Source organism: Chrysemys picta, chromosome 4, assembly GCF_011386835.1.
Source record: "Chrysemys picta bellii isolate R12L10 chromosome 4, ASM1138683v2, whole genome shotgun sequence".
Lineage (NCBI taxonomy): Eukaryota > Metazoa > Chordata > Testudines > Emydidae > Chrysemys > Chrysemys picta.
This window is the reverse complement of record NC_088794.1, coordinates 4,756,878-4,782,593: the sequence shown is the minus strand read 5'-3', so window position 1 is coordinate 4,782,593 and position 25,716 is coordinate 4,756,878. Positions and strand designations below refer to the sequence as shown.

At 42.8% G+C, this 25,716-nt stretch overlaps 2 protein-coding genes across 4 annotated transcripts; one reads left to right on the top strand and one right to left on the bottom strand.

Moving 5' to 3' along the window:
* Positions 1 to 1,912: 1,912 nt before the first annotated feature.
* LOC135983461 (olfactory receptor 4S2-like) lies at positions 1,913 to 9,273 on the bottom strand. Of its 3 annotated transcripts, none has more exons than XM_065595762.1 (2): positions 9,259 to 9,273; positions 1,913 to 2,827 (listed from the first exon to the last, which is right to left on the bottom strand). In XM_065595762.1, the coding sequence occupies exons 1-2, from the start codon at positions 9,271 to 9,273 to the stop codon at positions 1,913 to 1,915; spliced, it is 930 nt and encodes a 309-aa protein (XP_065451834.1). The 3 variants fall into 3 exon arrangements, with proteins under 3 accessions (XP_065451834.1, XP_065451835.1, XP_065451833.1); XM_065595763.1 differs by lacking the exon at positions 9,259 to 9,273 and adding an exon at positions 8,153 to 8,167; XM_065595761.1 differs by lacking the exon at positions 9,259 to 9,273 and having other exon boundaries at positions 1,913 to 2,842.
* A 2,348-nt stretch (positions 9,274 to 11,621) lies between these two features.
* LOC135983460 (olfactory receptor 4S2-like) lies at positions 11,622 to 12,551 on the top strand. Its single transcript, XM_065595760.1, has one exon. The coding sequence runs from the start codon at positions 11,622 to 11,624 to the stop codon at positions 12,549 to 12,551; it is 930 nt and encodes a 309-aa protein (XP_065451832.1).
* The last annotated feature ends 13,165 nt before the right edge of the window (positions 12,552 to 25,716 follow it).

The following is a 25,716-nucleotide window of genomic DNA, read 5'->3' as shown; positions in this document are numbered from 1 at the left end:
TTGCAAAGGGACATAACAAAAAAAGGACACATGAGACGCTCAAAAGGATTCACACAGTTTTATATATATATACATTTGCATTTAACAGATCCTCATAGAGATCCTCATGCCTACATGTTCATGAGAACATAATGCAAAATTATTACTATTAGTAGTATTGCAGCATTGCCTAGTGGCCTCAACTGAAACTGGGACTCCACGTGCTTGGTGCTGTACAAACATAGTAAAAGACAGTCCCTGCCCTGAAGAGGTTACAGTCTAAAATGGCAAAACATGGGAGGGAAGCAGAGGTCCAGAGAAAGGAAGTGACTGACCCAAATTCAGAATGTAACAGAACCAAGACTAGTACCCCGTCACTTCAGAGCCGCAGTCAGGGCTATCACTGGGTCATACTGTTCCAGTGCTACTGGGACTACAATAATGATCATAAATAATCTAACTGAAATTAGGTATAAAATTGAACAAAGAACTGGAAAAGTTTCCACTTTTCACTGAGCCGTAAATGTTGCAAGCATTCACATCAAAGTAGAATGGCAATATGTAGCCTGATTTAGGGTATACTAATAATATTAATTTAAGTTATCAATTTAATTCTATTTCAATTTGATTAATATTATTATTAATAATTGATTAGTAATATTAATCAGTATGGGTCTTAGGCTCGCCAATCTGTTTGATCAGAAGATAAAAGTTCTTGTCCCGAATCAGGCTCCACACAATTTACAAAGGACCCTTGGGGGTATGACGGGAAACTCACAGATATAATTGTAAAGACTTTTTATTAAAATCAATGAACTAGTAAGTAAATGGTAAAATACAAAGTTACAATTGCATTACTGCTATTCAAAAGATAGTATTATAGGCTACGAAGCTTTGGTTAATATGCTCACATCCTTCCTTGATAACCTGGTGGTAAGAGACACAGGACCAGCCTTGCGGTTCGGGTTTCCCATTCTTGAGTGAGAGATGCAGTGCTTAGAAGAAACTAATGCTCAGAGCTGTCAAAGCTAACTTAGTGTTTACTTGACTAACTTACACTTAAACATAAAACCTAATAAACAAACTAAGAATAAAAGTTTAAGGAAACCAGATTTAGCCTAGTTCCCTTGAAACTTAGAAAATTAAGAAGAACAAGTACAGCCTACTAACAGTAGTAGTCGTAGTAGAGAGATAGAATAGAATAGAAGCGGAATAGGAATAGGAATAGAGATAGACTAGAAATAGAATACTATAGTGAGATGGGTCACCTCTTTTATCCTTCCTCCTATGCCCAAATTTCATTCCTCACCCACAAAATGTTCGGGTACACTTACTCCATAGGCTAGTATGTATGTGTGTATGGATGACATGTACCTACACACATATATTATTTTGTCATTTCAGTTCTTTCCTTGTGGTGTACCTGTTAAGTCTGTGGGTACAAATTGAAAAAACCCCTATGTCATTCTCCATTGTCTATTGGTCCAGATAAAAGGTCTTAGCTATTTAGGTAACAAGATGTAGATCAACTTTGTTTTCTGGGTAAAAGGTCTTAATACGGATATGCTAACTTTGCCTTAGCTTAACATACAGGATATGGCCTGTAGGTCTCTTGCATTACAGCCAAACTTACTTAAATATAAATCTATAAACCTAGTACAATAAACCAAATACTTAAACTATAAGAAAAATAATATAGATAGATAGATAGATAGATAGATAGATAGATAGATAGATAGATAGATAGATAGATAGATAGATAGATAAGCAAGCAGGTTAATCCTATAGGCTACACATAGCAGGATTCAGAGAAAATCATTGGGAATTTTCACAGAAAAACTGAACACCTGTGATATTAAAATCTCTTTTCTCTAAAATTCCTGCTGAATAGCGTTACTTGGCAGAACTACCATCATTCCACACATCACATTTTTCATTTCACCCCTAAAGTCACTTTTCTGCTCCCTAATTTTCTCATGGCATTTTTCACCTCCTTATTGCGCAGGGTGTAGATCAAGGGATTCAGCACTGGAGTGATAATGGTGTAGAACACGGTGACCATCTTATCCTCCGAGAAGGTGGTGGAAGGTCTTAAATACATGAAGATACATGGCCCGAAAAATATAATCACTACAGCAATATGGGAGGCACAGGTGGAAAGAGCTTTGCGACGACCTTCGGAGGAGCGAGTTCTCAAGGAGACTAAGATGATGACATAGGACACAACCAGCACAACAAAACAGGTCAGAGAAATCATCCCGGTATTGGCAATGACCATGACGCCAACAAGGTAAGTGTCAGTGCAGGCCAGTTTCAGCAAAGGGTGCACATCGCAGAAATAGTGGTCAATCTCGTTGGGCCCGCAGAAGGGTAACTGGATGGTCAGGAGAGTCTGAACGATGGAATGCACAAAGCCACCCACCCATGAAGCCATCACAAGGGAGCCACAAACACACCCAGTCATTATGGTTGTGTAATGGAGGGGTTTGCAGATTGCAATGTAACGATCGTACGCCATCACTGTGAGGAGGAAGATTTCAGTGCACCCAAAGAAATGGACCACAAACAGCTGTGCTATGCAGCCATCAAAGGAGATGGTTTTCCTCTCCACAAAAAAGTCTGCAATCAGTTTTGGAGCTGTGACAGAGGAAAGGCACATGTCTACAAAGGACAGATAACTGAGGAAGAAATACATGGGAGACTTCAGATACTGGCTGCTCTTAACAGTGACAATGATGAGAAGATTTCCCAGCACAGTCGCGATATAGAGGAGTACAAAGAACACAAAACACACTGGCTGTAACATCTCATTGTGGCAAAGTCCCAAAAGGATGAATTCAGTCACATTCTGCGTGGGGTCCATGTACTCAGTTTAAATAATGGGTATATAGAATACCGCTAATCCACCTGCCGTGACACAAAACAAGGATAGGAATAATCAACAGATATTGACCGGTGACCAGGTGAATGTCAAGATGCAGTGACTGAAGTGGTAGACTTTGTCCAAAAATAAAAAATGAGCAATATGTAACTCAAGAAACTAGAGGAAATTGGCTTGAGTTACATATTGCCATGAACAGTATATACTCAAAATAATTAGAGTGGAAACTCTGAAGATGATTCATTCTATTCTTCCCCCATAGTGAATCATCAAAGACTTTAACTGTAAGTGAAAAATTTAACCTTAACTATGCTTTGCAATCAGCCCTTCCATAATACGCATTCTATTTTATTCTTATTGCATTGTTAAACACCCTTCAGAAATCCCATTTTTCAGCCAAGGATAACCACATCGCTTCCCTTTGCATTTGGGCACATAAATGCTCAAAAATATTGATTTGTGCATGCAAACATGAAACTGAGTTACCTCGTTAAGTAACCAATGATTGAAAACTGGTCTCTGATTATTTTCATCACAAAATTATTTCACAAAATTTATATTTAGTTGAAAAGCCATTTTAATTGGAAAAAAATGATTTCAGTGGAGAATTTTGACCAGCTTTGCACAAAACCCTACTGAAACAAGAACTGAAACAGTAATTTATCAGCAGGACTCACAGATATACTTTAGATTACTTATGCTGCTCCAAAAACGCAAAGTAGCCATAAACACTGTTTGATTGACCGGTTAACTATGTCACCAGAGTGGTGGAAAGCAGCTGAAGCCTACTAGTGAGCCTGACCCTATATGTGTTATCATTTGATTTGAGGTGACTGAATTAAATTTTCTGTGTTCAAAAGGAAGTATTTATGAGTGGTCATAAACAGGAATGGATTAAATATGGTGTGGCGGGTGGTCATTGCTTATGGACTAGCATCTAATAAACCTATTTTATAGATTTCAAAACTAAAATTAAAATAACAAATAAAAATAATATGAAGATTTTTCAAGAGGGAAGTTTATAATGAAGATTTTAGAGTCATTCATCGTACTTTAGGTGAATTAGTTGGAGACCGATTGATGGAGGGGGGGAATTAAATTGGAGTCAGTCGGAATAAAGTGTTTTCTTTTTCTTTTACATTGGTAGAGCTAAGCAGGAAAAGAACAGCATAAAATACTCAACCTTGCTGGAAAACTCACATGGGTTGTATTTGCAGATCTCAAAACTTACCTGGATGGTGATGGGTTTTATTTCCCCTGCTTCTAACCTGCTCCCGTAGCAAAGGTGTTTGGCTCTGAACAACAGTAAGCAGTTGATGAGGGTGATTTACAAGATCATCAGTTACTCCCTACTATATAGATTTTCTGCTTTGTAAATTTCATCCTAACACCCGTCTTTACAAGCCCTGTCTTAGGATGTCCTTTGCTGTCTGTCAAATTTGCGAAGACCAAATTAGCGAACTAGAGAAGTGGTTTGGTCAAGGCAGCCCCCAGGAATCTTTTCACATCAACCACTCTCCCAACTCACAAAGCCTCAGGTCGAAGACCATCTCCATCCCTCACTCTGCAAAATCTAAGACCCAACAAGATCTTTGGGGAAAATTGTCTCCCTCTTTGCTGTGAAGTCACAGCAGAAATATTCAAAATATATATGTAGTGGCAGTGCGTCATTGCCTGGTTAATGAGCTCCCAGAGGCATTTCACGGCTTCTCCACTGGAAATAGTTTTGAAGAAGCACTCCCCTATACAACTTTAAACATGTATTTGAAGCAAACTTCCAAAGCTCTGCTGAGAGTTAGTCCCTTTCATTGTTTTCAAACTCCATCTTTCAATAGGAACCCCCCCCCCCCCGCCTCCTCATATTTTCACCAAGTGGTGGCCTTAGAGATCCTGCTATTATCCAGTTCCTTCTACTCGCGCCCCCTACATAACAAGAGGGCACAGGAAATCCAGTGTCAAGTTCCTCATTTCACTCTTATGCTTAGAAAGGGGACCTCGAGAACTTGGGCAAAAGGCAACAAGCTCTGTGGACCTGCTGTGTGTGAACAGCCATTGGATCAGGCATTAACCGAAGAGAACTCATGCCCAACAAAATCAATGGAAAATCGCCGGGTTGACTTCAGTGACTTTTGCATCACCCTTAATCACTGATATATGGGATTGAACAATGTTTGGATTTCTCTTCTACGTGATAATGTGACTCAACTGTGACAGGACCAGGGCTTGTGACAAGACTGGGGCAATGGGATTTCACTGCAGCGTCAGTTCTCAAAGACACCCTGGCTGCACAGGATGATGGGAGTTCGGAGGAAATGCCTGGTGATGTGGCCACTGGTGCTTACGTTCCAGGATGTTATCTTGTATTCCGCCCTATGCTTAGTCTGGGGTGCCACGGCTGTGGAAAGCGTGGGAAGTCTAGCAGCATCACTGGTGCTGGGACCTCCCACCTCATATAGGCACTTGATACTATTCACAGTGAAAGTGTAGCCCACTAGTGAATGTGCGTCTCCGACCTTCCTACGTGCCAAAGTGCTGACGCTTCTGCTCTTTAATTCAAGCTCTACCAACTCCTGCCTTTACTTCCGGAGATCCCCAGTTAAATCCTTGGTGTGTTGGGTGTCACAGATGGAGGCTGCTACAAAAACAGTAGTGGGACCATTATGTACCTAAACAAAAACTGAGTCTAAATCCCAGTGAATACTGTATTAAAGGAATATGTTTGGCTTTGCCATGTGCCTGCTCTGAGAGAGATGTCAGCATCTTTGTTTTGTGTCATTACAGATAGGCTAACGTCACAGGTCTCTCATTATGCATCAATGCCGGACTGGTTCTGTCGGTGGGTAAGTGAGGGTGTGGGTGAGGTTGTTTATCGTTACTCCCAATACATATCTTACACAGGTGAACAAAGGGCAGCCACTTCTTAAATCTGTGTGGCCTTTGATCCAGGTCCCAGTGAAATCAATGGGAACCTTTCACTGGCTTTCACCATAAGAACACAGCACCACTGGTGGTGGTAGACTTCCCACAGATGCTGGGTCCTCCCTTCGCTCCAGCTGTAGGCCCAGAGCAGTCACGGCGTGGTATGTAAGCAGCATGTTGTGACAAAATGTGGCAGGACCCATTTGAGCATGCACTTCCCCAGAGCTCTCACTGGTTGATTTTGGTATAATGTCTCTGCTGCAAAGCTTGGTGAATCATTCCTTCCATGGGCCTTTGCATTGTTACGATTGAGGCCTGTAACTTTACTGCATGAGCACGTAGAACTGAAATCGGAATATTGTTAAATCTCTTATTTAAGTGATTGTTTAGGACTAGAGCGAGGTGACATTTTAAAACGGAAACCTTTTTACCAGCAAAAAATGCAGATTCGGGTAAACTGAAATACTTTGAGTTGATTTCACTGAATTGTTTTGGTAAGGGGGGGAGGGAAACTTTTTAAAAATTTCAGAGAAAAATAAATATTTTGTTTTGATTTTTCTAAAAATATATTTCAGTTTTTTTGATTCAAAATGACTTTTTGTTTCAACATTTCCTTTAATTTTATTAAAAAAATAAAAATAATTATTAAAAATTGCACAAAACCAAATCAACCTGTTTCATTATTGGTCAAACAAAATGTTTCATTTGACCCAAAACTAAACGTTTTTTTAAATCTTTTCAATTTACCAAAATCTTGGTTTTGGTTCAACCCAAAACAGTTCCTCTCCCCCACAGTTTATCTTTGGAATTTCCAGTGAACTGAAAAATCTATTTACACAGCTCTAGTTAGGAGCGATGGCTGTTCATGCCCACCATTTCCTAGAGGGCTAACTCTCCATTGCTACTCTTCTCAAGATCCCCCTTCCGGAGCATTAGGAGACAACTGAAGATTTTGACACAGGAGTTCCTGCAATGTCTTGTTATGTAGGAAGGTGTCGATAGAATGAACCAGATATGAACCATGTATCAGATAGAAAGGCCTCAAACCTATAGCACAAGCTGTTGGTAAAACATCTAATTGTAAGTGTGAGGCACAGAACCACTAAAGGGACTAAAGACCGAATTTGTAAAGGTATTTAGATGCTGTTCCACTCCGTATCACAAGGCCGGAGTGACTTAGATTGCTGAATCCCATTTTCAAAAGTGATTTAGACACTTAGATGCCTAAGTCTCAGTCTGACTTAGGCTGCTTAGAACCTGAAAAGGCAGTGTACCTAAATCCCTTAGCCCTTGTAATGCCGAGTGGAGAAATGCCTAAAAATCTGGGCTTAACTGTCAACACGCACCAAACGTTTGCCTGAAAGATGTGTCCAAAGCAATATGGCTTAGCTACCTCTTCACTGTTGCTTCCAATGGCGACACCTTGAAATGCCTCTGGGAACTCATTACTCAAGGCAATGACATGCTACTCTTTATGATTCACTTTAAATATTTCTGCTGTAACTTCACAGCTCGTTGGCTTTTAGCTCATGCTCAGTCGGCAGAAATAGGGGTTTGGGTGGATTATTCACTTAGGGCTGCCACAAAGGACCACTCTGGGCCTTGTGTCTATTCAGCGGGAGGCGAAGCAGATTCCTTTACCCTCCCCACCATCTTGGACATGTGGATTCTGTGCTCACCTCTTCCATTTGATGGGGCCACTCACCAGTGGCACAGAGCTAGCACACACAGACCCCCACCAAGGCATGGGTCATCAGACCTAGGAGCAGTTTGGGGTATCATACCTCAGGCCCCTTCACCTTTGGAAAGGCCCCAGCCTCATCTTTGACAGTACTGGACACATCCTGTGGGAATATAGTATAGGATTTCATGCAGGGCTGCCCAATGGAAGTTTTGAAGCTAGGCATGCTCCTGCCATATTGATACCTCAGTCTCCAGTGTTTCTTCAGCCCCTGCGCTGCCCTATGACCAGGCTGTGAGCAGGCCGCGCCCCTCAACCCTGCAAATACAGTGCCAGGAGGCAGGGCTAACTAGATGGGAGGGACAACAAGGGGGAAACTGAGTCAGCAATGGGTGAGTTGGAGAGTGAAATGGATTCACTCCTGCTTTTCAGAGAGGGGAAACCAAGGCACAGCAAGAGAAGGAGGGCCAGCGGAGCCGCTAGGCAAGGATGACTGAGGGCTCTGTGCTGTTCTTTGCTCTGCAGAGGCAGCTCAATTAGTGGACCCAGGGGCAAAGCAGGGTGAGGAATTGGCCTCCCTGTGCTATAGAGCATACACCTTGGAAGCCACAAACGGCAGCTCGGCAGGGTGAGTCAGTCAGGCCGCAGTGGACCTGACAAAGCACCATGACCGACGGCCAGTGTCTCCAAACAAGTACATGGATCATTTCCTTGCTTAGCTCTTCTGTCCTCTGACCTAAAAGGGGCTTCAAGAGGCTTCCGCAGCCCCTCCATTGTTTCCATTCACGACTGGGACAGTGGGAGTTTACTGAAGACAGCTGGAATCCCCACTTAGAGTTAGGAAGGGATTGGCAGGCCACCAACATGTCAAATTCAATACAAAGAGAGAAAAGTCCGAGCGAACAGTTTGTGAACAACTCAGAAGTGAAAATTACCCATCTGAACACTGTCATGTAGACGTAAGAGTTACGAATATGATCAAAGAAGATCAGTAGTGCTTTTATGAATGATTCGCTTAGGAAAAAAGGGGATACATTCCCAATGAATACTATGTCAATGGCATAGTTTGATTGTCTCTAATAGCTGCTGTATCTGCTCGATCTGGCCATATCATTGCAATTGTGGTTTCATGACACAACATTTTGTTACCCCAGGGAATAACTAACTCTTCTCTTATGATGGACCAGTTTGTCTATGGCTGCATAAGTAGAAGAGAGGGTATCAAGCCATATTCTCTCCCCTCCCACCCCCGTGTACGGATTTGGAAAAGCCATATGAAGTACAAACATATTTTATATCCTTGATTACATGGTCCCACTCCTGTTTTTGTAGCAGCCTCCATCTGTGACACCCAACACACCAAGGATTTAACTGGGGATCTCCGGAAGTAAAGGCAGGAGTTGGTAGAGCTTGAATTAAAGAGCAACAGCGTCAGCACTTTGGCACGTAGGAAGGTCGGAGACGCACATTCACTAGTGGGCTACACTTTCACTGTGAATAGTATCAAGTGCCTATATGAGGTGGGAGGTCCCAGCACCAGTGATGCTGCTAGCCTTCCCACGCTTTCCACAGCCGTGGCACCCCAGACTAAGCATAGGGCGGAATACAAGATAACATCCTGGAACGTAAGCAGCAGTGGCCACATCACCAGGCATTTCCTCCGAACTCCCATCATCCTGTGCAGCCAGGGTGTCTCTGAGAACTGGCGCTGCAGTGAAATCCCATTGCCCCAGTCTTGTCACAAGCCCTGGTCCTGTCACCGTTGAGTCACATTATCACGTAGAAGAGAAATCCAAACATTTTTCAATCCCATTATCAGTGATTAAGGGTGATGCAAAAGTCACTGAAGTCAACCCGGCGATTTTCCATTGATTTTGTTGGGCATGAGTTCTCTTCGGTTAAGGCCTGATCCAATGGCTGTCCACACACAGCAGGTCCACAGAGCTTGTTGCCTTTTGCCCAAGTTCTCGAGGTCCCCTTTCTAAGCATAGGAGTGAAATGAGGAAATTGACACTGGATTTCCTGTGCCCTCTTGTTATGTAGGGGGTGTGAGTAGAAGGAACTGGATAATAGCAAGATCTCTAAGGCCACCACTTGGTGAAAATATGAGGAGGTGCGGGATGGTTCACATTGAAAGATGGAGTTTGAAAACAATGAAAGGGACTAACTCTCAGCAGAGCTTTGGAAGTTTGCTTCACATACATGTTTAAAGTTGTATAGGGGAGTGCTTCTTCAAAACTATTTCCAGTGGAGAAGCTGTGAAATGCCTCTGGGAGCTCATTAACCAGAGAATAACGCACTGCCACTACATATTTATTTTAAAAATTTCTGCTGTGACTTCACAGCAAAGAGGGAGACAGTTTTCCCCAAAGATCTTGTTGGGTCTTAGATTTTGCAGAGTGAGGGATGGAGATGGTCTTCGACCTGAGGCTTTGTGAGTTAGGAGAGTGGTTGATGTGAAAAGATTCCTGGGGGCTGCCTTGACCAAACCACTTCTCTAGTTCGCTAATTTGGTCTTCGCAGATTTGACAGACAGCAAAGGATATCCTAAGACAGGGCTTGTAAAGATGGGTGTTAGGATGAAATTTACAAAGCAGAAAATCTATATAGTAGGGAGTAACTGATGATCTTGTAAATCACCCTCATCAACTGCTTACTGTTGTTCAGAGCCAAACACCTTTGCTACGGGAGCAGGTTAGAAGCAGGGGAAATAAAACCCATCACCATCCAGGTAAGTTTTGAGATCTGCAAATACAACCCATGTGAGTTTTCCAGCAAGGTTGAGTATTTTATGCTGTTCTTTTCCTGCTTAGTTCTACCAATGTAAAAGAAAAAGAAAACACTTTATTCAGACTCACTCCAATTTAATTCCCCCTCCATCAATCGGTCTCCAACTAATTCACCTAAAGTGCGATGAATGACTCTAAAATCTTCATTACAAACTTCCCTCTTGAAAAATCTTCATATTATTTTTATTTGTTATTTTAATTTTAGTTTTGAAATCTATAAAATAGGTTTATTAGATGCTAGTCCATAAGCAATGACCACCCGCCACACCATATTTAATCCATTCCTGTTTATGACCACTCATAAATACTTCCTTTTGAACACAGAAAATTTAATTCAGTCACCTCAAATCAAATGATAACACATATAGGGTCAGGTTCACTAATAGGCTTCAGCTGTTTTCCACCACTCTGGTGACAGAGTTAACCGGTCAATCGAACAGTGTTTATGGCTACTTTGCGTTTTTGGAGCAGCATAGATAATCTAAAGTGTATCCATGAGTCCTGCTGATAAATTAGTGTTTTAATTCTAGTTTAAATTGGGGTTTTGTGTAAAGCTGGTCAAAATTCTCCACTGAAACCATTTTTTTCAGTTAAAATGGCTTTTCAACTAAATATAAATTTTGTGAAATAATTTTGTGATGAAAATAATCAGAGACCAGTTTTCAATCATTGGTTACTTAACAAGGTAACTCAGTTTCATGTTTGCATGCACAAATCAATATTTTTGAGCATTTATGTGCCCAAATGCAAAGGGAAGCGATGTGGTTATCCTTGGCTGAAAAATGGGATTTCTGAAGGGTGTTTAACAATGCAATAAGAATAAAATAGAATGCGTATCATGGAAGGGCTGATTACAAAGCGTAGTTAAGGTTAAATTTTTCACTTACAGTTAAAGTCTTTGATGATTCACTATGGGGGAAGAATATAATGAAACGTCTTCAGAGTTTCCACTCTAATTATTTTGAGTACATCTCTACCCCGATATAATGCGACCCAATATAACACAAATTCGGATATAACGCGGTAAAGCAGCACTCCGGGGGGGGGGTTAACTCCAGTGGATCAAAGCAAGTTCGATATAACGCGATTTCACCTATAACGCAGTAAGATTTTTTGGCTCCCGAGGACAGGGTTATATTGAGGTAGAGGTGTATACACTGTTCATGGCAATATGTAACTCAAGCCAATTTCTCTAGTTCCTTGAGTTACATATTGCTCATTTTTATTTTTGGACAAAGTCTACCACTTCAGTCAATGCATCTTGACATTCACCTGGTCACCGGTCAATATCTATTGATTATTCCTATCCTTGTTTTGTGTCACGGCAGGTGGATTAGCGGTATTCTATATACCCATTATTTAAACTGAGTACATGGAGGCCACGCAGAATGTGACTGAATTCATCCTTTTGGGACTTTGCCACAATGAGATGTTACAGCCAGTGTGTTTTGTGTTCTTTGTACTCCTCTATATCGCGACTGTGCTGGGAAATCTTCTCATCATTGTCACTGTTAAGAGCAGCCAGTATCTGAAGTCTCCCATGTATTTCTTCCTCAGCTATCTGTCCTTTGTAGACATGTGCCTTTCCTCTGTCACAGCCCCAAAACTGATTACAGACTTCTTTGTGGAGAGGAAAACCATCTCCTTTGATGGCTGCATAGCACAGCTGTTTGTGTTCCATTTCTTTGGGTGCACTGAAATCTTCCTCCTCACAGTGATGGCGTACGATCGTTACATTGCAATCTGCAAACCCCTCCATTACACAACCATAATGACTGGGTGTGTTTGTGGCTCACTTGTGATGGCTTCATGGGTGGGTGGCTTTGTGCATTCCATCGTTCAGACTCTCCTGACCATCCAGTTACCCTTCTGTGGGCCCAACGAGATTGACCACTATTTCTGCGATGTGCACCCTTTGCTGAAACTGACCTGCACTGACACTTACCTTGTTGGCGTCATGGTCATTGCCAATACCGGGATGATTTCTCTGACCTGTTTTGTTGTGCTGGTTGTATCCTATGTCATCATCTTAGTCTCCTTGAGAACTCGCTCCTCCGAAGGTCGTCGCAAAGCTCTTTCCACCTGTGCCTCCCATATTGCTGTAGTGATTATATTTTTCGGGCCATGTATCTTCATGTATTTAAGACCTTCCATCACCTTCTCAGAGGATAAGATGGTCACCGTGTTCTACACCATTATCACTCCGGTGCTGAATCCCTTGATCTACACCCTGCGCAATAAGGAGGTGAAAAATGCCATGAGAAAATTAGGGAGCAGAAAAGTGACTTTAGGGGTGAAATGAAAAATGTGATGTGTGGAATGATGGTACTTCTGCCAAGTAACGCTATTCAGCAGAAATTTTAGAGAAAAGAGATTTTAATATCACAAAAAGAAGAACAGGAGTACTTGTGGCACCTTAGGGACTAACAAATTTATTAGAGCATAAGCTTTCGTGGACTGCAGCCCACTTCTTCGGATGCAAGTGGGCTGTAGTCCACGAAAGCTTATGCTCTAATAAATTTGTTAGTCTCTAAGGTGCCACAAGTACTCCTGTTCTTCTTTTTGCGGATACAGACTAACACGGCTGCTACTCTGAAACCTTTAATATCACAGGTGTTCAGTTTTTCTGTGAAAATTCCCAATGATTTTCTCTGAATCCTGCTATGTGTAGCCTATAGGATTAGCCTGCTTGCTTATATATATATTTTATTTTTAGTTTAGTTTAAGTATTTGGTTTATTGTACTAGGTTTATAGATTTATATTAAAGTAAATTCGGCTGTAATACAAGAGACCTACAGGCCATATCCTGTATGTTAAGCTAAGGCAAAGTTAGCATATCCGTATTAAGACCTTTTAGCCAGAAAGCAAAGTTGATCTACATCTTGTTACCTAAATAGCTAAGACCTTTTATCTGGACCAATAGACAATGGAGAATGGCATAGGGGTTTTTTCAATTTGTACCCACAGACTTAACAGGTACACCACAAGGAAAGAACTGAAATGACTAAAGAACAGAAATAATATATGTGGGTAGGTACATCATCCATACACACATACATACTAGCCTATGGAGGAAGTGTACCCGAACATTTTGTGGGTGAGGAATGAAATTTGGGCATAGGAGGGAGGATAAAAGAGGTGACCCACCTCGCTATACAATTCTATTTCTAGTCTCTCTATATTCCTATTCCTCGTCTATTCTATCTCTCTACTACGACTACTACTATTAGTAGGCTTTACTTGTTCTTCTTAATTTTCTAAGTTTCAAGGGAACTAGGCTAAATCTGGTTTCCTTAAACTTTTATTCTTAGTTTGTTTATTAGGTTTTATGTTTCAGTTTAAGTTAGTCAAGTAAACACTAAGTTAGCTTTGACAGCTCTGAGCATTAGTTTCTTCTAAGCACTGCATCTCTCACTCGAGAATTGAGAAACCCGAACCGCAAGGCTGGTCTGTGTCTCTTACCACCAGGTTATCAAGGAAGGGTGTGAGTATATTAACCAAAGCTGCGTAGCCTATAATACTATCTTTTGAATAGCAGTAATGCAATTGTAACTTTGTAACTCTGATTATTTTACCATTTATTTACTAGTTCATTGATGTTAATAAAAGTCTTTACAGTTATATCTATGTGCTTCCTTTCATACCCCCGAGGGTCCTTTGTAAATTGTGTGGAGCCTGATTCGGGACAAGAACTTTTATCTTCTGATCAAACAGATTGGCGAGCCTAAGACCCATACTGATTAATATTAATAATCAATTATTAATAATAACATTAATCAAATCGAAATAGAATTAAATTGATGACTTAAATTAATATTATTAGTACACCCTAAATCAGGCTACATATTGCCATTCTACTTTGATGTGAATGCTTGCAACATTTACGGCTCAGTGAAAAGTGGAAACTTTTCCAGTTCTTTGTTCAATTTTATTCCTAATTTCAGTTAGATTATTTATGATCATTACTGTAGTCCCAGTAGCACAGGAACAGTATGACCCAGTGATAGCCCTGACTGTGGTTCTGAAGTGACGGGGTACTAGTCTTGGTTCTGTTACATTCTGAATTTGGGTCAGTCACTTCCTTTCTCTGGACCTCTGCTTCCCTCCCACGTTTTGCCATTTTGGACTGTAAACTCTTCAGGGCAGGGAGTGTCTTTTACTATGTTTGTACAGCACCAAGCACGTGGAGTCCCAGTTTCAGTTAAGGCCACTAGGCAATGCTGCAATACAACTAATAGTAATAATTTTGCATTATGTTCTCATGAACATGTAGGCATGTGCTCACTATGAGGATCTGTTAAATGCAAATGTATATATATATAAAACTGTGTGAATCCTTTTGAGTGTCTCACGTGTCCTTTTTTTGTTATGTCCCTTTGCAAACAATTAGCATTATGAGTGAGGAAGAAACAAATCTTATTGCATCTTAGGGGTAGTATGCAGAATTCTGAACCATCTAGCTTTGCGTTTAAGTACAATGCAATTTATGTCATGTCAGTGTAGTACATTTTAATTAAGCTGCCCACAGATGGTTGTGCAATATGGGTCTCTCTGGAATTAGAGCTATTTTGGACAGAGTCATGGAAGAGGGTTTTTTCAACCCATCTGAAAAGAGAAGGTTTGTGAGTGACAATGGTTAAGACGTTTGAAATCTGGTGCATGACTCACAATGAACAACTCCACCCTTATGTGAACACAACGATCCAACAAAAAGAACAACAGCCCTGGTGATGGGATGCTCATTCAGTTCAGATTCGCTTCCATTAATTACAGTGATGCTACTTACCCTCCTAAACAAGCTACATTCAATTTGAGACATTAACACTCCTCCTCAAAATCAATAGATTCCTGCAAACTTTCTGAATGTGACCACCAGAACTTCAGAGCACTCAAAGCAGAGCATACCTCCAGTTGTGAGAATATGAGAGTCCTCTAAAACAAATCTATATCTTCCAGTAAGAGACCACCCCCTTTCTAGCAGCTGTTCCCTCCCTCTGCTCCCATATTATACACATGCAGAAAGATCATCTTTTTAGAATATGAGTCATCCAGGCCACCCAAGAGAGCTACCCCACTTGGATACCATGGTTAGCAATCTCCAGAGAAGGAGCAAGACTTAACTTTTTCACCCTTGTGCTTGTCTCTCATGGACAAGGCTAACACCAATAGGTCAAGGAGCAAGGAGTTGTATTGTGATGACTAGATATTTCATTCACCCAACAAAACAGTTGGTAGAAGGCAATGGTATTTGGTTAATGTTGACTTGGGATGGTTTGAGATGGGTGGGAAAGGACCTCCTAGCTTATCACCTCCTCCACCTTTGAGTTCCTGCCTCTTGGAATTTGCCCCTCAGTAGAAAAGAGTCATGTCCCAGAAGTCCTGATACTGCGTTATGAGGTCACATCAGCATGTGATGGTATTATATCACAAGAACAGCTTGGTAAAACATTGTTGATTCAACAGGAAGATAACATGTCATCACACCATGATGCTGGTTTACGATACCCAAAACAATCTTAAAGCTATTTAACTGGACTTCACCCCCAGCACCCGGGCAAGCAGAAACCAGGCAACCTCAGGAAATGTAATGGAATGTATGGGACAGGTGGTAATGTCACCATCTCAGCTATTTATTAAAGTCCCCTTTGGAGATGAATCTTTACATAGCTCTTGAGGAAGTTGAGATAAAATACAATCTTCAGGGGAACTTTTAGGGAGCACACCAGACCCAGTCTGTAACTTGGAAGAAATTATACACAGAATTTCATTGGGGGGGTGGGGCGATTGCTGTGGAGATAGCAGAGAGGTTACAGCTACTGTTCCCCCTTTTCCTTCATCTTTCCTCACAACCCTCTTTCCCTAACTATCTCTTGGAAGTCATGGCTGAATCCCCTTCCTCTCCCCACGTCTCTGGATGGTTGGTAAATTGGAGTAGGATGGGTGGGTGAAATGGGGTCTTCCTCACTCCCTGACATGTGACTGGGCATGACAGTTTGCTCTCTCTCCCTTCTTTTGGAAGTGTGGCCGCAGCCATTTTGGGAAGGTCAGACCAGGGGTGAAAGTAGAAATAGGGACTTATCGGTACAGGGCTGGGTTGGGGCCGGCTCTGGCCCCTGGAAGGGGTAGGGCCTTGGGTAGAAGGGGCAGGGATTGGGGGGTCAGAGCCAGCCCCGTCCTGCCCTGTACCGGCAAGTGCCCTCCCCCTGGGGTAGCTCGCGGCGGGGTTCCGGCAGCTATTTAAAGGGCCATGGGCAGTAGAGGCAGGAGAGCCATGGCCCTTTAAATAGCCCCCGGAGCCCCACTGCCGCTACCCCAGGGCTCCAGCAGTGGGGTTCTGTTGGCAATTTAAAGGGCCCGGGGCTCCAGCCACTGCTGGGAGCCGCAGGCCCTTTAAATTGCTGCCTGGGGAAGCTGGGCTGCCCCGGTACGGCACACTGGCTCTTGCCGGTACGTAGTACCGGGGCGTATTGGCTTACTTTCACCTCTGGGTCAGACACACAAAGGGGAAGTATGATGGCAGCAGGCTTGAGAGAGGCACAATTAGCAAGGAAGAAAGACAACAAGGTCTCAATGCCGGGGGAAAAAGAAATCCTGCAATACAAAGATCAGTCCCTCACATCCACCAAATAGGCTTACTGTCAAGGTTCTCACCCCACTCTGAACTCTGGGGTCCAGATGTGGGGACGTGCATGAAAGACCCCCTAAGCTTATTTCTACCAGCTTAGGTTAAAACTTCCCCAAGGCACACATCCTTTCCTTGTCCTTGGACGGTATTGCTGCCACCACCAAGTGATTTAGACAAAAATACAGGAAAAAGGGCCACTTGGAGTCCCTGTTTCCCCAAAACATTTCCCCAAACCCCATCGCCCCCTTCCCTGAGGAGGCTTGAGAATAATATACTAACCAATTGGTTACAATGTGAGCACAGACCAAACCCCTGGGTTTTTAGGACACTGAAAATAAATCAGGTTCTTAAAAGAATAATTTTTTTTTTTTAAGTAAAAGAATCACACCTGCAAAATCAGGATGGAAGGTAACTTTACAGGGTAAATAAAAAGATTTAAAACACAGAGGAGGAGCAAATAATTAGGGAATCAATTTGCAAACATCTAGAAGATAATAAGGTGATAAAGTTTGCGGACGATACCAAGCTGGGAGGGATTGCAAGTGCTTTGGAGGATAGGATGAAAATTCAAAATGATCTGGACAAACTGGAGAAATGGTCTGAAGTAAATAGGATGAAATTCAATAAGGACAAATGCAAAGTACTCCACTTAGGAAGGAACAATCAGTTGCACACATACAGAATGGGAAATGACTGCCTAGGAAGGAGTACTGTGGAAAGAGATCTAGGGGACATAGTGGACCACAAGTTAAATATGAATCAACAGGGTAACGCTGTTGCAAAAAAAGCAAACATCATTCTGGAATGTATTAGCAGGAGTGTTGAAAGCAAGACACCAGAAGTAATTCTTCTGCTCTATTCTGCACTGATTAGGCCTCAATTGGTGTATTGTGTCCAGTTCTGGGTGCCATATTTCAGGAAAGATGTGGACAAATTGGAGAGAGTCCAGAGAAGAGCAACAAAAATGATTGAAGGTCTAAAAAACATGCTATAAGGGAAGATTGAAAGAATTGGGTTTGTTTAGTCTGGAAAAGAGAAGGCTGAGAGGAAATGTGTAACAGTTTTTAAGTACCTAAAAGGTACCAGAAATCCACAGCGGCAAGAGGCGGAAGCGGAGTCGACCGCGGCGCAGCTGCGGTCGACTCGCCGCCGTCCTCACAGCCAAGTAAGTCGACCTAAAATACGCAATTTCAACTACGCTATTCACGTAGCTGAAGTTGCCTATCTTAGGTCGACCACCCCACCCCCCCGTAGTGTAGACCTAGCCTCAGTTTTTGCTTAGCAAATCATTTGTCAAATGAACCTGATTTCCTTTGAATGAATTTGGTATTTATAAGTTTTTGGACAGTACTTTGGTCAAACGATGTTCATTTATGGGTTATTCACAAACTGCTCATCTTGACTATTCAGTCTTTGCTGTTTATTCTTTTGGGATACAGGACACCTAAGCCATATGATATACTTCCTACTCCCCACTTGTAGGGATGAACATAAAACCTTTTCATTTGGAGAATAATGAAAGGTGGAAAAGTGCTCTTTTTGGGACCAATTTTCAGAAGAATTTGCAATAATATCTGTGAAAAGTTGGGGTTTGCAAACACTTTCATAAACATACCAGTGGTCACCCAAAGGCTGAAACCACACAAAACAAATAACAGAACTCAGTGCATCAGAGTGACCCAAAGTGCTTGCTTTGGTTGTAGATATATTCATCAATCAATTTTTTGTTTTGCTTTGTTTTAACTATTAGACCAGGCATAGGAGCTGGGCTAACGTGAGTGAAGCAAACCAGTGTCTGTAATTCTTTTGTTCCAAGTTTACTTCAGCATCTGGAGATTCCCCTAATTGTTGTTGTGCATGGCAAATTCTCACTTTATAGCTAAGTAATTAAGTGTGTGTTACAGTATAATTCAGTTTGCAACTTGAGTCATTACAGAACTTTTTTTTTCCAAAGAAGTTTTAATTGTGCCCACTGGACCCATGCTAAGTATCTCTGGATGTTACCGTGGCATCCCTGTGTTGCTGTTTATCTGGGATAAGAACAAGATTATAAAAAAAAGTTATCATCAGATCCGAGTCCTACTTCAAAAACTACTAAGTTACCAACAATCAAAGGAAATTCTTAATGGAACCTGCAACCTCCAGGATTTTGAAGCTATGCTGGATTGTAAAAATAAAATATGGAGATTCCATCTTTTGCAATGATTTGTTCTGACAATGCTGGAACACAGCTGCACTTGACTAGGAATCAAGCATTTGGCCCATTGTTCTATAAGTGCGCTGTATGATTTCGTATATTTTTGCAAGGCCATAGAGTACATAAAATGCTTATGTGCATTCAAAAGGTTGACAGTGGAGCTGATCAGAACATTTTTGTTAAAAGTTTTCTGTCCGACAATGTCATATCAACTTAAATGATTTTTTTTCATGAAATCATATCTACTTCCGTGAAAATTCCCATAAAAAGAAATCAGAAAATTTAATTTCAGAAAAAAAAATTAAACTTTTTGTTTTGAAATTTTTTCTGCTTTATTTTTATTTTTACAATACTTTTATTATTTTCAGAATAGTGGTGCATAATTGTCAAGTTATGTCAGAATGGGACATCTCATGTCAGATTATGATAATATAATAGTCAACATTTTCATAGAATCATAGGACTGGAAGGGACCTGGAGAGGTTATCAAGTCCAGTCCCCTGCACTCATGGCAGGACCAGCACCACCTAGAACATCCCTAACAGGTGTTTGTCTGACCTGCTCTAAAAAATCTCCAGTGATGGAGATTCCACAACCTCCCTAGGCAATTTATTCCAGTGCTTAACCACCCTGTTAGGAAGTTTTTCCTAATGTCCAACCTAAACCTTCCTTGCTGCAATTTAAACCCATTGCTTCTTGTCCTATCCTCAGAGGTTAAGGAGAATAATTTTTCTCCCTCCTTCTTGTAACAACCTTTTAGGTACTTGAAAACTGTTATCACGTTCCCTCTCAGTCTTCTCTTTTCCAGACTAAACAAACCCAATTCTTTCAATCTTCCCTCATAGCATGTTTTTTAGACCTTTAATCATTTTTGTTGCTCTTCTCTGGACTCTCTCCAATTTGTCCACATCTTTCCAGAACTGGACACAATACACCAATTGAGGCCTAATCAGTGCAGAGTAGAGCAGAAGAATTACTTCTGGTGTCTTGCTTTCAACACTCCTGCTAATACATTCCAGAATGATGTTTGCTTTTTTTCTGCAACAGCATTACCTGTTGCTTCATATTTAACTTGTGGTCCACTATGACCCTTAGATCTCTTTCCACAGTACTCCTTCCTAGGCAGTCATTTCCCATTCTGTATGTGTGCAACTGATTGTTCCTTCCTAAGTGGAGTACTTTGCATTTGTCCTTATTGAATTTCATCCTATTTACTTCAGACCATTTCTCCAGTTTGTCTGGATCATTTTGAATTTTCATCCTATCCTCCAAAGCACTTGCAATCCCTCCCAGCTTGGTATCGTCCGCAAACTTTATAAGTGTACTCTCTATGCCATGATCTAAATCATTGATGAAGACATTGAAAAAAAACAGTCCCAGAATTGATCCCTGTGGAACCCCACTTGTTATGCCCTTCCGCCATGACTGCGAACCATTGATAACTACTCTCTGGGAGTGGTTTTCCAACCAGTTATGCACCCACTTTATAGTAGCTCCATCTAGGTTGTATTTCCCTAGTTTCTTAACGAGAAGGTCATGCGAGACTGAATCAGAAGCCTTACTATATACCACATCTACCTCATTCCCCCTATCCACTAAAGCTTGTTACCCTGTCAAAAAAGGCTATCCCATTGGTTTGACATGATTTCTTCTGGAAAAAATCCATGCTGACTATCACTTCCACCTTATTATCTTCTAGATGTTTGCAAATTGATTCCCTAATTATTTGCTCCATTAGCTTACCTGGTACAGAAGTTAAACTGACTGGTCTGTAATTGCCTGGGCTGCCTTTATTTCCCTTTTTAAAGATAGGCACTATATGTGCTCTTTTCCCGTCTTCTGGAATCTCCCCTGTCTTCCAGGACTTTTCAAAGATAATAGCTAATGGCTCAGATATCTCCTCAGACAATTCCTTGAGTATTCTAGCATGCATTTCATCAGCCCTGGTGAGTTGAAGACATCTAACTTGTCCAAATAACTTTTAACTTGTTCTTTCCCTATTTTAGCATCTGAACCTACTCCATTTTCACTGGCACTCACTATGTTAGGCATCCAAACGCCACCAACCTTCTTGGTGAAAACCGTAACAAAGAAGTCATTTAGCACTTCTGCCATTTTCACAGTTTCTGTTATTGTTTTTCCCTCTTCATTGAGTAATGGGCCTACCCTGTCTGGGGGCTGGAGGCTCCGGCAGCCATTTAAAGGGCCCGGGGCGATAGTAGCGGCCAAGCCCTGGGTCCTTTAAATGGCTGCCAGAGCCCCCGGCTGCCGCTGTTACCCCGGCGGGGGAGGGGGAGGGCACTTACTGGTACAGGGCAGAATGGGGCTGGCTCTGACCCCCCAATCCCTGCCCCTTCTGCCGAAGGCCCCACCACTTCGTTGGAGGTGGAGTAAAGAAACCGGTTTAAAGGGCCCTTTAAGTCGAAAAAAAGGCTTCGTGGTGTGGACGTGTCCAGGCTTAATTCGATTTAACGCTGCTAAATTCGACCTAAACTCGTAGTGTAGACCAGGCCCAAGACTAGCTTGCTTGCTTGCCTCTATATCTTTTCTTATACGTTTCTTTTGGGTTTGATTATTTGTTTTATTATAATAGGTTTATATTAGAGTATATTTGGGCCGTAACACAAGGGATCTGCAGGCCACATCCTGTATGTGGAGCTAAGGCAAAGTTAGTATAGATATGTTTGAGACCTTTCAACTAGATAGATGGTGATGAGCTAAAGCATACGGTCCATATATGGCTGCAACCGTTAACATAGAGGATGTGTTGACGTAGGTTGGCATAGGGGTTTTCCTAAGTTCATACTCTTTTAAACTTAACAGGTTCACCACAACTTGGAACTTGGAAAAGAACCAAAATAACTAGTTAGGACAGAAATAACAATGTGATACCTAACCACAAAAGGGGCATGGTAATGAATTGACATATATGATGATAAGTTTGGAAAATGTATATATTAACCTATAGGGGAAAAAAAACATTGCAACATTAGTAAGGCGAGGAAATACAAATAAGGAAAAGAGGAAAAATCCCATACTGAATATGCATCGACCTAACATATTATAAAAGTGGCATCCAGCCGGGGGCAGTAGGAGAAGGCGATGTAGTCCTTGGGAGGTGGCAGAATTATGTTCACTGGTGATGATGGGGAAAGTGATGGTGATGAGGAAGATGCTGGTTAACACTTCAGGTTGTTCTGCAAGGGATGGTGTCAGTATATGGATGTAGAGATGTACATTCTGTAGTATCTCTATCTACCTTACTGTGTTGGGGTGTTTTGTGACTGTGCTAAATGTATTAATAAACTATATTTGTAAATATAAAAAAGTTCCTATGGTGTGAGTGTTGCAACTGTGCACATCATGGTTCCCATCTATATAATAATTTGAATAATACTGGGCCTGATCTTATGGCAAGAACCTGTCAACCCTCAAAGTGATTACTTAAGAATTCCAAGTTATCAATGTAATTAATACATAAACTAAAGATCGGGCAACAGCTGTCTGGGTTGTCCCTGCAGTGCCTGGGCCCAGACACAATGCATTACAAGTCAATAACTGATTGGGTGGGATACACAGGGCCAGCCACACAACGAAGCAGCTAGACCCCAACCCCAGGGAAGGGATTTCCCCCACTTACAAGGGGAACTAGATTGTATTTAAAAAAAAAGAAAAATGCAAACAGTGATCTAACTGTGCAGGGTTAGAAATCACCAGTAATGACATTCACAGCCCAACAGCCTATCGGCTCCCTGCCCCAATCTCTTCTCCCTGTAGGGTACAGAGTGCGGCTGGATGGGACAAAGACTCCCTCTAGTGTCCGAAAGGGGAAATCATTTCTACATTCTTCTCAAGTGCTGTACCCTGTCTCTCAATTATTACTGTTGTTGTTATCTGTAACTGTGGTAGCACCTACAAACCCCAGGAACAGACCATGACCCCCACAGTGCTAGGTGCTGTACAAACACAGAACAGAGATGTCCCTGCCTCAAAGAGCTGACAATCAAACTGCTTAGTGGATTACCCCATGTCACCCACTTTCAATTGTTCCTTCCCACATGCAGCACCTGGCCCTTCCTAGACTGAATGTCGCCTCTTATTATGCTGCCCAATTGCCTGCATATGTAGCCCTTTCTGGAGTCCCTCACAATCCCCACCAAGCAAAATAATTCACTGGCATCTGCAACTTTTCCCATCTCACTCTTCACTCCTTTATTGCAGGTCGTTAATAAATACAACAAAGAACCCCAGCTGTGGCACTGCTCCCTAGGAACCCCATTACTGACCTTGTTCTCACATGGGGAACCGGCCACTGATTCCTGCACAATTCTTCCTGTTGGGGCAGTTGTGTGCCAGATGCCCAATTGCCCCTCACACAGGATAGTAGGTCCTAGCCCTGTGCAGAGGGACACCATGTGAGCAATAAACCCTACAGGTCTATTTAAATTAAATGACCAAGGCTAGAAAATACATCTAAGGGGCTCAATACAACCACGTATGCCACCCCCTGTGCTAGTGACCATCTGCGTGTGACATGCTGGCCAGGGTGGCTGGAAGGACCAAAAAAACCCCAAAGCACCAAGCTTCAAAGACAGGCAGGCTTTACAAAATGCACCTTGTTCTTGTCCAGTCCCTCCAAGGAAACACCCAGCTCTTCCTGGTCCTTTCCCACTAAGAAACTATCCTCAGCCCAGGCCTGAAGCGCTCTTCCCCGTCAAGTCCCTCTGCTAGACCCTGAAGGACGGTGATTCACAGGGGTGCTGTCGCCATGCACCTTTTGCACCTTCACTTTGTGCCATCTGGACACATTTGCTACACTGCTGATTAACAAGCCTCTTGTCAAGTGTCTGAATGCCCTTCCCCCACCATTGCTCCCTGCTCCCATCTATGGCCTCGGCTCGGCCTCCCTCCCTCAGACGGCTCAGGGCTCTTTCCTCACAGCTCAGCCTGAGGGAGATGGGGCAGCAGCTCCCTGGGAGCTGGGAACCAGGAGGGGCCGAGGCTGAAGAGCATACAGCCCCGTCCTGAATGTCCTGCCCCTGCTTGGGGCAGAGGGGCACAGCTGGGCTGAGGGGATAGGGCACAGAAGGGAACAGCAGCAGCTCCCCCACCCACTGTGCCCCCCAGCCCCATAGTTTGCTGGTTTAACTGCCACCTCATGGCACATTCTAGACGAACTGGGGGGTGGCTGAGGAGAGGAAATGGAGGGGCCGGGGGAACGGGAGTCAATCAAAGTGGACATGGGAGGGAAGGATTCAGAATTCGTGAGGGGGTCAGCGTTGGTGGGGGGGGTGGTTTAGGGATAATTCAAGCTCCCCCTCCCCAGCATAGGATGCAAACAGGCTACATTCACCAGCAGGGACTTTTCCAGCCCCCCAGTGCAGGGGAGACAGACATTTTCCCCTCTCCCCTAAGATGGAGTGGGGGGCTTTCCCTGGTCAAGCCGGGTTCGTTGGGGCTCCAGCAGGGCCCAGCTCCAGGCTGTGTCTCAGGCCTTTCCCAGGCCCCCAGCCTTGGCAGCTGCTGCTGCCCTAGGGCTGGCAACAACAGTCCTTTATTTCTTCATCTCCGCACAACGATCTCAGGAGTTGCTGAGTGCTGCAAAAAGCAGCAAGAAATACCTTTGACAAACATCGGTGAATACTGCTTAATAAATACAATAAAATAATAAATAACAATAGCAATTAATAACGTCAGGAGGAGGGGTCGGGCAGGAGTGCTAAGAAAACAGTCCCTTATTTTTGAAATATAGTGTTGGCAACCCTATGCACTCCCAAGCAGGGAGACCCCCAGAGCTGGAGATACTGGGGGGAAAAGGGAAGTATGTGGAGGGGCATGGAACAGACACCCCACACTGCCTGTCTCTGGGGTGGGGGGTATGTCTATACTGCACACTAAGCCTGGGCTCTCACTCAGGTTTGAGCCCAAGGCCCCCTTTCCATGCACAAACAGATCAGTCAAGGGAAAGGGTTGGGACGGCTTTGTGGCCTGCATCATGCGGGAGGTCAGACTAGATGATCATAATGGTCCCTTCTGACCTTAAAGTCTATGAGTCTATGAGACTCAGGTCAGCAAGCACTCCTGACCTGAGCCCTAAGACCTTGCTGTGGGGAAGGGGGGTGTCAGAGCCCAAGTCTCATTGTGACTCAGGTTCAAGTTCTATAATTTTACAGTGTGGACGCAGGTCAAACTGCCGACCTGAGTCAGAAGGTCTGCATAGCACAATATGGACGCATTAGCATGGCAGTGAGACCTGGATCCAGCACCTGTAAACCCAGGTTTGCAATGCGGTGTGGAAGCCCAAGCATGGGCATGGAAACACCAAGTCCACAAGGCTGGGTCCCACTGACCCAGGCTTAGTGTGCAGTGTAGACATACCCTGGGTGATTCTGTAGGGGACAGTCTTACTGTAGCCCCCTATTGGCTCAGACAGCCTGGAGCGCCAGGCTGTCCAAGAGGCACTAAGTGCCAATTGACTTTGTCCCCCACACACAGGATATTCTGATTTTCAAAAATAGCATATGCAAAGTCAACGCAGCACATAATAAATAGATTTTTTAAATGGCTAACTAATGGAGATCAAAAAGGAATTGTAAGTGGGGAATCACCATCAAATGAAGGTGTTTCCACTGGGACTCCACAGA